The sequence below is a fragment of the Rattus norvegicus genome, chromosome 10, assembly GCF_021556685.1.
Source record: "Rattus norvegicus strain SHRSP/BbbUtx chromosome 10, alternate assembly SHRSP_T2T, whole genome shotgun sequence".
NCBI lineage: Eukaryota > Metazoa > Chordata > Mammalia > Rodentia > Muridae > Rattus > Rattus norvegicus.
The window spans coordinates 94,115,625-94,131,415 of NC_141543.1; the positions used below are offsets into that span (position 1 = coordinate 94,115,625).

Genomic DNA, 15,791 nt, shown 5'->3' on the forward strand with positions numbered 1-15,791 from the left:
TAGTATAACAAACACCTCTCTTAGCTGGGTGTTATGACAGACTTTAATTCTAGCACTCAGGAAGCAGAGACAACGGAGTCCCGTGAATTTCAGGCCAGCCACGGCTATATAATGAGACCCTGTCTCCAAAACAAACAAACAAACAAACAAACAAACAAACTGTATTGTTTTTGGGGACAGAGCTTCATGTAGCCTAGGCTGGCCTTGAACTCTTCATCTTTCTGCCACCATTTTTTCCTAAGTGCTAGAACTATAAGAATGTGCCACAGTTGGCTCAAACATTATAGGAGTATATTTTTATTTATGTGCATTTGTGTGTGACTTTGAGAATTTATGTGCACACCACATGCATGCAGGTGCCTATAGAGATCAGAAGAGAACATCAGATCCTCTGGAAGCAAAGGATGAGCAGCTGTGAACCTCCTGCTATGGGTGTTTAACTCGACTCAGGTCCCCTGTAAGAGCAGCAAGTATTCTTAACTGCTCCTCTGTTTTTCAAGGCAAGGTCTCAAGTAGTCAAGGCTAGCCTCTAACTCACTAGGTAGCTAAGGATATCCATGGAAGTCTGACCCTCAAGTCTCTAATCCCTAAGTACTGGGATTGCAGGCTTAGGCTCCCATCCTAGTCTTAGTGCTAAGAATTGAACCCAAGGCTTTGCGTATGACAGACAAGAACTCTGCCACATTGAGCCATATGTCCAGCCTCTATGACTAAAGTTTTTAATTTTATGTGTATGTACAAGTGCATTGAGTGTGGTGGGTATGCGTACCACATGCATGCAGATGCCCAAGGAGACCAGAAGAGGGCACCATATACCCAGAAACTGGAATTACAGGTGCCTGAGAGCTGCCCAACAGGTGCTCACAGAATTCTGAACTACACTGTCCCAGGCAGATTATAATTGTGTGGCTGTAGCCACACACAATTGTGAGGTTCTGGGAAGTGAATTCAGGTTCCCTACAAGATCAACAAGTATACTTAACCACTAAAGTTGTTTCTTCAGTCCTCCAAAAGGTTTTGCAATTTTTGAGACAGGGTTTCTCTGTGAAGCCTTGGCTGTCTTGGAACCTCCTATGTGGATTGAGCTGCCTTGAGCTCAGCTCTGTCTCCCTCTGTCTCCATGGTACTGGGATTAAAGGTTTTTAATAAACAAGTGATGATGGGGCTGGGGAGATGGCTTAGTGCATACTGTGGAGGCCTGAGGCACTGAGCTAGGGCACGCTTGTAGAAGTTCTATCCCAGCACCAAGAGGCGGAGACAGGGACCATAGAGGCTCACTGGTCAAGGAATCTAGTCAAGTGGTGAGCTCCAGACTTAGTGAATGATCCTGTCTCAAAAAACTAGGTCAAGTACTAAAGAGGAGGACATCAGACATCAACCTCTGGCCTACATACGTGTGTGCACAAGCACACATGCACATGCCCCACACAAATAGCCTTCCATAGCACTCACTAAATAAAAATAAGCGGGCTGGAGAGATGGCTCAGCGGTTAAGAGCACCCGACTGCTCTTCCAGAGGTCATGAGTTCAATTCCCAGCAACCACATGGTGGCTCACAACCATCTGTAAAGAGATCTGATGCCCTCTTCTGGTGTATCTGAGGACAGCTACAGTGTACTTGTATATAATAAATAAATAAATCTAAAAAAAATAAAAAATAAAAAAATAAAAAAATAAAAATAAGCAAGCGATGACTGAGCAGGTTTGAAGCAGGTGGCCCACACTCACCTGTGCCAGGATCTTATAGAGAGGCTCCAAGATGAACTCCACGAAGCTCCTCTGGGAGCTGCTGCTTGGAGCCTTTTTTGTGAACTTTCTCCTAAAGAGAAAAAGAAGTGTTGTGAGTGACCAAGGAAGGAGTATGTGGCTTATCCCAAGGGTGCATTGCTTAAATTCTGAGTCGAAGTAGAAGCCAAGAAGAGGGAGGACTCTGGGGCTTAGTGTGGCTGTCCCACATGCCTGACCTGACCTGACCTGACCTGACCTGAAAGACCTGGGGAAAACAGCCTCTCCCTCCACTACAGCCCAAGATGCCAAGCATTCAAAGTTGCAGAAGCATGGTTGTTCATGCATAAGACAAAAGCAGGGTTTAGCCTCAGAAAGTCAAGTGTTGTTACTGGGAAAACATCAGTCCACAAGAGTAACGCCCCACATGGTACTTACGTCTTAGGATTGAAGTAGATGTCACCCCAGAGTCTTTTAGCAAATTCCTGGTAATTAATGTCACCTATGAAAGAAGTCACACAATTACAATTTGCCTGGGAAAGTGTAGTTCAAAATTCTGTTTTGGGTGCTGCAAGTGATTTAAAGCTGAACAGTTCTAGTACCTTCCTTCTCAAGGTCTAGACCATCCCCTTCTGATTAAGCACAAAGGAGATCACGACTGGCCTAAACAAAGTCACAGCAGAGACAGAAGGAGAACCCAGGCATCTCCCCTAGTGCAAGGGTCCTGAGCGTAGGCCTTGCTCTGAACAGGAGCATGGCCTGTGTTGCTGATGGAGCAGGCTACTTGTCCATCTGTACACTGTAGTGACGCCCATCCTCTCTGCAACACACAGAGGCCATTTTCTAGCTGCAGCCATCACCGAGGTGCCACTGGGTGGAGTCCTAACTGGGTGGAGTCCTAACTTCCAGGTCACCCAAGAGAAAACACGAAAGCCATCTTTTAGAGGGGTTGGGGATTTAGCTCAGTGGTAGAGCGCTTGCCTAGCAAGCGCAAGGCCCTGGGTTCGGTTCCCAGCTCCGAAAAAAAAAGAAAAGAGGAAAAAAAAAATAAGCGTCTCGCTATGTAGCTGTCTAGCCTGGAACTCATAAGTAGAGCAGGCTATCCCCAAACTCACAGATCTGTCTGCCTTTACCTCTTCAGCACATCCTACAGGCATGAGACATCAGAACTACCTGTCTTGTCTTTTACCAAGTAGTAGTTTCAGTTTAACTGCAATGTGAATTTGATCAGACTGAAGCAAGCAACCGTTGCTTCTAGAGTCCACGCTCCTCTGAGTCTGGGATGGGATATAACCCAGCATGAATAAGCCCCTAGTTAGGGTTGATCCTCAGTCTTACAAAACAACAAAAACTCCTGAGCACTGAGCTCCTGAAGCATTCAGTTAGAGAACTGAGAACACCAACTACCTCCTAGATAATTCTATTCAGATGGCAGGCTATCCCCTCTCACCTCAGACAGCATAAGGAAATGTAGCCCCTTTCCCCAAAACCCCATTTCCTCTCCAGATTTTTCTCTCTTATTGCAGCTACTGCTGCAAACAAGTTCCGAACCCTCTTCTACCTACTTCTCCTTCCTATTCTTCGGGCATTGCTTTTTTGTTTGTTTGTTTTAAAGAGTAGCATCTAGCCCAGGCTGGCTGGAACTCACTACATAATGCTAAGATTTTATGTGTGTACCACCATGTCCAGGCCTCTTGTGTGCTATATACTCTTCCAACTGAGTGCCATGCCTGCCGCTTCTGTCCTACTTTACCAGTCACTGAATCTTCCCTTCCGCTGTGAACCGCTCCGCCTGGCCACGCGAGTTATAGCTGCAGTACAGACACTGGACTGAACTTCGAGTGAGGAAGACTAAATTACAGACTGATGTGCGTCTATAATCCTACTGAAGAGACTGAGGCTGGAAGATCCCAAACTCAAGGTCCTTCTAGGAAACCTGGTAAGACCCTTGTCTCCCAGAGAAATAAACCCTCAGTACCTGACAAAATCCCCAAACAGGCAGTCGGTCACTCCTGAATGCCCTCTTTCATGAGCATTGCAAACACCACCATCTTTAATAGATCCTAAATGCCAATGAAAACAAGCACCTGGAACCCCAAACCCTCTTCCATCAGGCCCCAATACTACCTGTCTGTTTAGTTATGCTAACCTCTACCAATGACATAACACTCAACTACTGTGCTTCTGCGGCTTAACTGACCTTGAACTCACAAGTTTCTTGCCTTCCTTGGTTGCTGGGACTGCAGGTGTGCATCAGCACACCCGAGAATGGTCTGCTGAGAGCCACAATGCCGCCTTCACCTGCCCCCTTCCAATCCTGTAGCCTTGAAGTGCTCGGCTCTATGGCCCACCCGCCCAGCCCTGTCATTTTCCTGTAGGGAAGGTCACAGGAAGTGGCCCTCCCTCCCTCCTTTCACCAACACTTGACAATGACAGTTGCTCGGGAGCGGTGACCTGACAATACTGCTCACCAGGGTGGGATGCTGACTCTTCTCGAGGAGGTTCTTACTCACCATGCCTTGCACTACTCCACAGCCCAAAGAGGACAGACTGACCTGACAATACAGTGCAAACAGGTTCTGGGGTCCCAACTTAGCAGAAAGTTCTGCGACCACTCGTAAGCAATTATGTGTAATAAAACGTAGTTTGTATCACATATGAAGAGTGAAGGCCTAGGAGCCCGGGGTCCTGAATGCTGCCCTCAGTGCAGCCCTTTCCTCATGGGCTACATGGCTTTTTATGGTGATGATCAGAGGACACTAGAGCCATGGCTGCTTCTCCAGTCACTAATGGTGGCCAAAGGATGAGCACCCATGTCTCCCGGATTCAGGGCCTCCTGCAGAGATGGAATTGTACTATTTCATCACACTATAGTGAGGTAGAAATATGAGGCTAGACTAGAAAACAGGTCAACCTGGGAGAGAGTGAAACTCTCAAAAACGAAACCAAAACATACAGAACCGAAGCACTTCTGACTCACGTTCAGGAGAGCTTTGACTCTGCCTCGCTAACACGAAGGATGCTGAGAAACCAGACTTCTCCTGGAACTCTGCTCATTTCTGTTTTCCTCACTGTCCATCAGCCCATTCCGCCACCCACTTCTTTATTTAGGTGCTAAGGATAAAGCCCAGCACCTCCTGCATGTTTAGACATGGTACTCAGTCCCATCGGCCCAGTTCACAATTGAAAAACAACTAAACTCAAACATTTAATGGCAAGAATTCGGTGGAACGGCATGGTCACTATTCCAATGAGGAGTGAAAATGTAGAAGATGTCTCTATATAGTATCTCTTTAACAAAATAAATGTACTTTTATATGTTTGTCTGCATATATGTATGTGCGCCATGTGCATACAGTGCCATGGAGGCCAGAAGAGGGCACTATATCCTCTGGAACTGGAGTTACAGTTGTCATGTGGGTGGCAGGAATCCGACCCAGGTTCCAGCCAGTGCTCTTAACTGCCTAACCATCTTTCAGGCCTCATATATGATATCTCATTCATGTATGTACAGTAGGACCCATAAGAAAATCGTAACAGTGGTTATGGCAAAAAAGTCATAAGCTTGTTTTCCCACCTTGTAACCATGAGTTTGTCTGTCTACCTATCATCCATCCATCCATCCATCCATCCATCCATCCATCCATCTATCTGGTTTATCTTCAGGATATAATAGAATTTTATAGAATGTTTGCCTAGCTTTTGAATTTAATTCTAGGTACTGGGGGGAAAATAATAAATAAAAATAAAAAGCAAACAAGCCAATCTAAACAGTACAAGATAAAAAAGCACCAAGACCAACCAGTACCCATGACAGGCAGAAGGCAGGGCTGAGGTGGTGTGCTACTGTCTACTGGGGGCCTGTCTCCTCAGCACTAAAGTCAGGGTAACAGCTCTCCTGTACAGAATCGCATTCATACTGACACCCAGGAGACTCAGTGCACAGCTCCTATGGGAATGAGAGTCAATCAGTGAGACAGACATGGACGCCAGAGAGCCGCTGAGTAGGAAAGTGCTCCCAGAGCTGCCGTGTCAAGGCTCTGGGAATGCATGAACTCATTCACCAGTGCCTGCCAGCGAGCCTTGTAAAGGCTGACTGCAATCCAGTCTGAGTCCTCAATGACGCCTATCACAGTTATAAGTGCCTAGAGACATTTGGGAAAACAGCAAGAAGTTCTGTCTTGTCAAAGCTCCATCCATCTTGGAGAAGAACTGAATAGGCTTTGTGGGCACATGTAACCCCGCATCTACAGATGGCTTCTCTAGGTGGCCTGTTTATGTCTAAAGCGAGATCTTCTTCAGAAAAGTGTCCTTATGTAGCCCTGACTGGCCTCAAACTCACAGGTTTCTGCCTGCCCCTTCTTCTGAGGGCTAGAATTAAAAGCTTGCACCTTAATACCAGGCTTCTTCCCAATCACTCAAAATTTTACTTATTTCGAGGGGGTAGAAAGATGGCTCAGTTGTATAGAAATCACTGCTCTTGCAGAGGACCTGGATAGAGTTGCCAGCACCCACATAAAATGGCTCACACCCATTTGTATTCTAATTCCAAGGGATCTCATGTCCTGTTCTAGCCAATGAGGTCACCTACATACATATGGCTGGTGCACATGAGCGCAAACGCAGGCAAACATGCACACCAAACATAAAACAACTGTCTAGAAAGAGCTTAGCCTAAATAAAGGTTCTGAGGCTTTTCAGAAGCCTGAGACACAACAGTAAGAGATGATGGAGTGCCCCTCTCTTCAAACAGGCAATGTGATAGGAAGCCAATTTCTGAGCCATTCAGCAGGACAGGGGACACATGACTAGGGAAGCAGGCGAGACAGCAGCAGGCAGAGCTTACCAAAGGTGTCAGCATAGATCTTGGCAAAGGAGCCCAGTGTGAAGCAGATGCTGTACTGGGAACTGGAGAAGCAGACGTTGCCCAGGAGCGGGGAAAGGATCAGGTTCTCGTCGGTGGAATACATGCTGAAACAGAGACTGCTGTGAGCCAGTGCCAGGCTGCGCAGTAGCCCCATGCCAGGCTGCACTGCATCTGACACACTGCCAAGAGGAAGGGCAGTAACTCCCTGTCAGCCTTCATTCTCCAGCCTCAGGAGGTGCTAGCATAAGATTCTTAGATTTGCCAAAATCCTGGTCAAGAAAGAGACATGATAGAATTGTCCCCAACTCCCAGTAGCAAGCTCATTTCCCAGAGATGGGATGTAGCAGTTTTGAAAAAGCTACCCACACAGACAATCAAGGGGACACAAATTAATCTGATCAGAGGGATACATTTGGGAGATGTGTCAATCCCAACACAAGGGGACATAAAGAGATGGGGCAGTGCTTGCCTAGGATGCACCAGGCCTTGGGTCTGATCCCAGCACCATGTACTGGATGTGACAGCTTACCCTGTTGTCCCAGCACTCAGAAGGAGGCAGGAAGATCGGTTCAAGGTCATCCTTGGCTATGAGAGGCCCTGTCTAGGGCTGAGTGTGTTTGGAACAGGACATAAAGCAACACTGAGTGCTGCTCTCTCCACTGTCACTCTCTGGATTCTGTTTGGCCTCATTTCACATTTTCTAAAAAATTTTATTTATTTCATATATGTGAGTACAGTGTTGCTGTCTGCAGACACACCAGAAGAGGGAATCAGAACCCATTACAGACGGTTGTGAACCTCCATGTGGTTGCTGGGAATTGAACTCAGGACCTCTGGAAGAGCAGTCAGTGCTCTTAACCACTGAGCCATCTCTCCAGCCCCTGTCATTTTGCAATTTTATGCTGACACTCCCCCCCCCCCTTCCTTCCTTCCTTCCTTCCTTCCTTCCTTCCTTCCTTCCTTCCTTCCTTCCTTCCAGCTTTTTGAGACAGGGTCTCTGTGTAGCCCCAGCTGTCCTGGAGCTCACCCTGTAGCCCAGGCTGGCATTCAGCGCCATCCTCTATTACGCTCCACTTTAATGTCTGAGTTCTGTAGGCATCAGGCAGGCACATGGTGCAGAGGCAAAACACAGAAAATAAACCACCGATGAGCTATGGGGCTACTTCTCTTGCACTAGGCCCAGGCTCGGCTCCCAGCACTGATGCTCTCGACTCTCTGTACCTTTAGCTTTAGAGACTCTAACACCTTCTTATTGCTTCTGTGGGCATCAGGCATGTACATGGTACTCACACAAACAATCCACTCACACACATAAAATCAACAAACAAAGCTTTAAATAACCTGCCCAACTCAGCATGGCTGGTATGCAGTAAAGGTGAGACTTGTTTAGATCCGACTGACAACAAAATGTGTTGTCACATTCTGACAAACAAGATGTGTCACACTGCACACTGGGTTGATGAGGCTAGGCCTGGAATCAATCCTGCAGACCTGACATGCATTGTCTGAACTGTCTGACAAGCTCATCAACACACACCAAAGCATTACTCTCAGAGGTCTTCAGGGGTAAAATTAACATTTCTAAAGCCAGGCTCTCCTAAAGACAGGCAATCCTCAGGGTCTCTACAGGGCCTTATACCTTATTAAGCCATTGACCTCATCCACAATGTGCCGTAGCTTGTAATAAGCATCTGTGGGAGGCAGCTTCAGCTCCAAGATCAGCCGGTCGATTTTGTTGATACACACGGTGACTGCCAGCCTTTCCTGCACTGCGTGTTTGATCAGCCGCTCCGTGTTCAGCATCACCTGAGAAACACAAGGGTCGAGAGGTGGTAGGAAGAGCAGAGGGCAAAGTCTACAGATGAGCCAAAGAGAACATGCTCGACACACTCATTACAAGGGGGAGAGGCCCGGGGATGAAGTGTCAGCTGGAAGACCATCCCCACAGCAGATGCAGAACTGTTAAGAGGGTACCTACCCACCAGGACGGAGAAGCAAGTAAATACAGCGATGACTGGGGGCTTAGAGGGCTAGGAAGAACTTATTGGATTTAGAAGGATTAGGATGAATGATGTACAATCTTTTTTTCTCTTCTTGCTGTGATCCTAAGGATTAAACCCAGAGCCTTGTTCATTTGAGGCCTGCTACCTTTGAGCTACATCCCCAGGCCTTTTTCAGTCTATTCTGAGGCAGGGTGTTACTAAGCTGTATAAGCTAGTCTTGATCTGCTGTCTTCCTCCCTTGGCCTCCAGGGCAGCTACGGTGAAAGGTATCCGTCCCATGCCTGGCTGAACACGCCATTTATTGCTTGTTGTCATCCTTCTTATTTATTTATTTACTTAGACAGGCCTTGGTTTATAGCCTCAGCTTGCCTCAGGTTTGCAGTAATCTTCTTACTTCCCAAGTGCCGTGACTACAGGCACACAAAGCCACACTGTTTGAACACTTGATGCTTTCCACACCTGAGTGCAGAGAAGTGACAGGCGTGTGGCTGTGGTAGCTACTGTGCTCGGTGAATGGGCTGGGAGGTGAAGACCACAGCAATGAGCACCTCTCTAGTAGCTTTTGTTTCTAAATAATGGTCTCCCCTATTTAGAAAGCCAGAACTCATTGAAGAAATGGCTGGTATTAGGATCAGGGCAGGAAAAGTATGGAAAAAAAAAATTAAGTACTAAAACCTGAGGTAGGTCAGAAGAATGAAAGACCAGCCACAGGGACCTGAGGGCCAGATGGGTCAACCAGAGCACCGCGATATGAGGAGATGCTGTGTGGGGAGGTACACACCTTTAATCCAGCACTCAGGAGGTAGAGGCATGTGGGTCTCTCTGAGTTGAAGGCTAGCCTGGGCTAATCAATAAGTTACAGGTTGACCTGGGCTATACTGTGAGATTTCTTTTTAACTTTTTTTTTTCTTTTCTCGATGCGGCTTCTCTGTGCAGCAATGGCTGTCCTGGAACTCAATGTATAGACTAGGCTGGCCTCAAATGCAGAGATCCCAAGTGCTGGGTCAAAGGCATGCACCACCACTGCCTGGGTCTTTTTCTCTTTTACAGTTACACTTATCTATCTTTATGTGTGTGCTTATGCTCATGTAATAGTGTGGTATGGAGGTCAGAGGACTTCTGGAAGCTGGCTCTCTGCTTCTACCATGTGTAAGTTCTGGAGACTGAACTCAGGTAACAAGATCTGGCAGCAAGTGCCTTAAGAACTGATCCATGTTGCCAGGCCCAGAGTAAAATCTCATCTCTAAACAAAAAAACAAACAAAAAAAACCCCAATTTGTCAATACTTTTCTACAACTCACAGGAACAGACATAAGAGCGAATTTCTCATACAGAGATAAATTGTAGACAAGAGGGAGTTCCTTGTACAATGTTTGACTTTTAATAAGGCGCCTCTGGCTCCCTCTGCTGGTGTCTCATTAGTAATGGTATGAATGAGGTCATTGGCATATCCAATCTTCCAGTTCAGAAATAGACTTTCCAGCACACTCTAACTTTGAATGTCACATACTTCTCCGAACTTAGAGCAAACCTGAGTCTATGAACCTGCATGTTCCCTGGCTCTCAAAGGCATTAGTAGGGACATGTTAACAGGGGACTAGCTTCCAAGAGCCCAGACTAGCTTACCCCCTCAGCAGCGTCAATGAAAAGGACCACTCCATCTGAGATGCGCAAGCCAGCTGTGACCTCATCAGAAAAATTCACATGACCTGGGAAGCAAATAGCCAGCCGTCACATGGTGGGATGAGGCAGTTAGCTTCTAACTCCAGTGCTATGAACCCCAGATATCCCTCTTCCTGCCCACAGCACCTCAGAGTGTATAGATTTCTCCCACTTGAGTCCCATCCTGGGACTAAGGGTTTATATAGAAGGCCTCCACATAGAGAAGGTAAAGCAGCTGACACACCAACTTAGTCTGATGGGCAACCAACAGCCCAGGAGCTCCAACAATGTGGAGGCAGGGAAATGGCAAAGGCAGAGGAAGCATTCGAGCTGCTCCAAGAAAACAGGCCCCAGGCAAGGCAGGCACAACTGGAAGAAGGAAGGGGTGGCCGGGGGCCTCAGAGTATCAGGCACAGGGCGTACTGAAGGCAGGTCTGCCAGATCCCAAACTGCTCCGACATTAAATAAAACGATTACACACCAAGTCAGCCCTTTCCACAAAAGAAACAGCTGACAGCAGAGCCCATGGCATCCTGCAAGTTCTGTCCACCTCTCCTGGAGTCACAACTGACTCACTTTTCTTTTCTTTTTTTTTTTTAAAGCAAATCCCCCTCTTTCTTTTTCTTTTAAGAGTTATTCATTTATAAGTACGCTGTCGCTGTCTTCAGACACACCAGAAGAGGGCATCAGATCCCATTATAGATGGTTGTGAGCCACCGTGTGGTTGCTGGGAATTGAACTCAGGACCTCTGGAAGAGCAGTCAGTGCTCTTAACTGCTGAGCCACCTCTCCAGCCCCCCTCGCTTTTATTTCATCATGGCTAGGCATGGAGCCTGACATAAACTGAAGTTAGTGAATACAGAAAGTCCCTAAAATTTAAACCCTATGGCAAAATAAAGATAGAAGTGAAGCCAAGGGCAGGAAACTGCTGCTGAGTCACAGGGAAGGGAACCCTTGAACGAGAATAAACATTAGCAACACCCTGTAGTGCCCTGGGAAATGGAGCAGAGGAACCGGATGAGGCCGTGACAGGGCAGGGCCCACCCACCTGGTGTGTCCATGATGTTGAAGAGGTAAGACTTCCCTTTGGTGTCCGGCAGCACCACCGTCACAGGAGTACTCTTGATGCCGACGCCTCTCTGAAATCCAGACAGATGCTCAGGACTTCTCCCCGAGCCGGAGGAGTCACTCAGCTCTGGGGTTAGCAGTTGCCAGCTGCTTACGTCAGACACCCTCCTTGTAGCTGCTTAGAGTAATTCTTTTTATCTAGAACTCTATCTGCCATGATTTTGTTGATAGAAAACATTCACACACAGACATACAGACACACAGATTTTGTTTGTTTGGCTTGTTTTTTGTTTTGTTTTTTTAAAGATTTATTTATTATATACTAAGTACACTGTCGCTGTCTTCAGATACACCAGAAGAGGGCATCGGATCTCTTTACAGATGGTTGTGAGCCACCATGTGGTTGCTGGGAATTGAACTCAGGACCTCTGGAAGAGCAGTTGGGTGCTCTTAACCGCTGAGCCATCTCTCCAGCCCTTGCTCTTTGTTTTTTTTGTTTTTTTTTTTGGTTCTTTTTTTCGGAGCTGGGGACCGAACCCAGGGCCTTGCGCTTCCTAGGTAAGCGCTCTACCACTGAGTTAAACCCCCAGCCCCTTGCTTTTTGTTTTTAAGACAGGGTTTCTCTGTGTAGACCAGGCTGCTCTCAAACTGAGAGATCCCCCTGTCTCTGATTAGAGGCCTGTGCACTCACCCCCCCCCCTTTTTTTTTTTTGCTTAGCCTGTATATACTAAGCAAGTATTCTACCACAGACTTACATCTCTGGCCCCAAAACTAATGTTTTGGGGGGCAGGGGAAAGAATTCAATAGGACTGAACATGGGTCTCTCACATGCTAGGTGATCAGTAACCTCCCTCAGCTCTAATGTTTTATTTTGAGACAAAGTCTCACTAAATTGTTGAGGCTGACATCATCCTAATTCTGTACCCCTGGTAGACTTTGAGCAACTTCCTTCCTGGCTGGCCTCAAACTCAGCGATCCACCCACTTGCCCCTGCCTCCTAGTCCTGGGATTAAAGGCAGAAGCCACTCCACAAAGATGGCTTTGAACTTCCAATGGGCCTTTTCAGGAGCTGCGATTACAGGTCTGTTCTACCTGTCCGTCAGCAAGATGGTGCATCTCCCCATACTGCAGGGTGATTAGTTACGAAGGGAAATGAGAAGAGCAAAGCAGTGACGTAAGCGCAAAGACCCCAGGTCCTTCCTTGGAAACAAAGCCCATGAGCATCATAAAAATAAAAAGAAGGGGGATTGGGGATTTAGCTCAGTGGTAGAGCACTTGCCTAGCAAGCGCAAGGCCCTGGGTTCGGTCCCCAGCTCCAAAAAAAAGAAAAAAAAAAAAAAAAAAAAAGAAATAATCTGGGCTGAGGGCGTTTGTTTTTGTTTTTAAAGGAAAGAAATACTTAAAGGTTCTAAAAGGAAGTAAGTATTTTAAAAGGGAGAAAAGCTAGGCACTCACACTGTGCACCTTTAATCCCAACACTCAGGAGGCAGAGGCGGGAGGATGTCTGTGAGTTCAAGGCCAGCCTGGTTTACATAGCAAATTCCAAGACAGCACTACATAGAGAGACCCCATCTCACTCACAACTCCCCACACACCCCCCAAAAAAATAAGAAAAAGGGAAAAACTTCCAAAACTCCACAGTGAGGTCTGTGACAGGCACTGGGAGGCCGCAGCACATCATGTTGAGTCTGAGGCCAGCATGGACAATAGAAAAAAACAACCCAGACAAAATCCCACCACACTCAAACAGTGACTGTCAAAAACACTAACGCTGCTGTTAGGATGGCTTATCCTGGGCAACACTGCCCTAAATTCCTTTAGTTAACCCTGTGCACATGTGAGAGCCTTCCACATAGTTCGTTAGGGAAAAAAGGGACAGATTATAAAGGAGGGGACAGATCCAGGCTGAGAGAGACAAGTGGCACACAGGACTACAGCCCTTCACAGAGAAGCCCCTCCTGGAAGCAGATGGTCCCACCGGAGACATTTTAGGGACTGTGGGATACTGAAAAGATCGTGTGGAGTTTTACAAATATGAGCATCAGCTCTCATCATCATCTACTCGAGGACTGGGAGGCTCGCACCTGTACTCAGCCTGCCTTCCCAGTTCTCACTGTGGGATGACTGAGAGCAGCGAGAGAGAAGTGCAGAGCAAGGCTAAATGGCAGTGCTCCGGTGAAGGCTCCTATCCTCTACAAACCTACGGCTGGTGGGTCTGTGTAGGCAGAGTCTGATTTCCCACGACTCACTTACCTCTTGTTCTGTGAAGAGGATGTCAGTATAGCATAGCTGAAAAACAATCATGATGTCAGCGCCCGAGCTCAGACTTCTCTCCCATACGCAGACCATCAATCAACCTCCTCGCCTCCTCCCAACTCCAGGTGCTTCCCTCAGGAGGAAAACTGACTGAAGACAGCAGTGTCCCCACAGCAACCCACTCAGCGAGACCAGTGCCCTCCCAGATAGAGATGCAGGGGTGGGAGTAAGTGGACACTACAATCACGTGTGGCTGGAGAGCTAGGCTGTACACACTACACTGGATCTTAGGAGCCTCCAAGTCTCACACGTCAAACAGTCAATCTGGCTGAGTATGAACATTTATTGCACTGAGAGTTGCTGCCACAGTTGGCCTTGTTCACAGGCATTTAAATTTACCATGAAAATAACAAGGCCCGACTGTGAGATATTTATAGAGCAGGCTGTTAATAAAATGATAGAAAAGAGACTGTAAAAGTCAGGATACAGCCTGAGGAGGGATCCCAAATGCAGAACAGATCACCTAAAAATACTGCAGGTTAACATTCTCCATGCTCGAGAAAGCTCAAATTATCTGCTTACGCCTATTAATAGATTACAATAACAGCAGCAGTCTAAAGACACCTCTATTGATGAGTGCAGGTGAGGGACTGGAGGGAGCAAGGCATCCCGCTTCATTCCCGACAGTTCAGCCCAAGTTCTACTTACATCTTGATCATAGCGCTTTCTGATTTCCGGATGCGTCTGTTCTATTAAACAATCTACAAAACAGGTCTGAAAAAAAAGAGATGGGTAAGACCTGCAATTGTGGGAGCAAAATCTGTGCCATTCTCCCCAAGCTATGCACCACATAGTTCAGACATGAAGGAAGGTAGAGAAAAACAAAGAGAATTATGGGACAGCGAAGGATTAACACAGAAGCCACAAGATTAGTTTTCAATGAAAGATGAACTCTCTCTTAGAAAGTCCTCCCTCAGGAAATAAAGGTTATAAAACCAGAGTAAGGTTCAATTCCCCTTTCTCTGTCTAGATGTAAACACACGGCTCAGGCATTTGAGTGGCTGGAATGTTGTAAGGGTTCCACAAGAGCATGCAGGGAAGGGTTATAGTAGTGTCCCCACCCACCCACTGAGCCTTAGAACTTCATAAGGCCTCAGAAGAAGAGCAGGGACAAAGAGAAATCCCATCCCAAGAAACAGAACAGTCTCTCACCTTGCCATGGTGGAGATGGCCACACAAGGTCACATTTCGGATGAGCTCAGAGTTGTCCATCAGATCTGCTAAGAAACTGGAAGGAAAAAGGCAAAGGGGAGAGAAATTATGACAGAAGCTCCCCCTAGGGTGGCACAGAGGCCGTTCAGCTATTTCCAGCCAGGAACACCTTTCAGATCAACTGCAGAATACTCAGAGCCCTGGCTCAGGGTGCCCAAGAGACAACAGAGCCTGGAAACCAAGATCATGAGACCATGCCCTCTGGATGAAAGTGTACAGGCATGCACCACAGAGTGCATGGGGAGGCTGGGAGGCAACTTTGGGGAGTTGCTTCTCTATCATCTGGGTTTCAAGAATCAAACTTAGTTTGTCAGACTTGCCCTTCTCACTGGGCCTCACGTCCACCACGATATGGATTTCAACAGTAAAATGACTGACAAAGAAAGGTTCGCTTCAGACAGGCTGGCATGATGGGGCATGTAGTAATCCTAGTGCTTAGGTGGTGGAGGCAACAGGAGCAAAACCAGCATGGAATGCATGAGACCTGAGGTAGTGGATAAACAGGAAGATGCGATGAACAGCCGGGCATGTAGTTCAGGTTTACAGTCTCAACACCTCATAGGTTGAGGCAGGGGAAGTAGAAATTTAACATCATCCTTGGCTATCTAATAAATCTTTTGTCTTAAAAAAAAATACAGGGGCTGGGGATTTAGCTCAGTGGTAGAGCGCTTACCTAGAAAGCGCAAGGCCCTGGGTTCGGTCCCCAGCTCCGAAAAAAAAAAAAAAGAACCAAAAAAAAAAAAAATACAAACAAAGAAACAAACAAAAAACAGGTGGCAGCACACACTTTTAATCCCAGCACTCAGGAGGCAGAGGAAGGTGCATCTCCTTGAGTTCATGGCCAGCCTGGTCTACAGAGTGAGTTCTAGGACAATTAAGGCTACACAGAAAAACCCTGTCTCCAAAAACAAACAAACAAACAAACAAAAAACAAATA

The 15,791-nt window shown here is 46.9% G+C and overlaps 1 protein-coding gene across 2 annotated transcripts in view; it reads right to left on the reverse strand.

The window, feature by feature from the left end:
* The window catches only part of Eftud2 (elongation factor Tu GTP binding domain containing 2), a 41,159-nt gene that overhangs the window by 16,666 nt on the left and 8,702 nt on the right, over positions 1-15,791 (reverse strand). For both annotated transcript variants that reach the window (NM_001398599.1, NM_001398598.1), the window contains 9 exon segments: positions 1,729-1,819; positions 2,164-2,227; positions 6,572-6,696; positions 8,232-8,398; positions 10,222-10,304; positions 11,306-11,396; positions 13,580-13,615; positions 14,291-14,356; positions 14,795-14,870. In NM_001398599.1, coding sequence (NP_001385528.1) covers positions 1,729-1,819; positions 2,164-2,227; positions 6,572-6,696; positions 8,232-8,398; positions 10,222-10,304; positions 11,306-11,396; positions 13,580-13,615; positions 14,291-14,356; positions 14,795-14,870 — 799 coding nt within the window.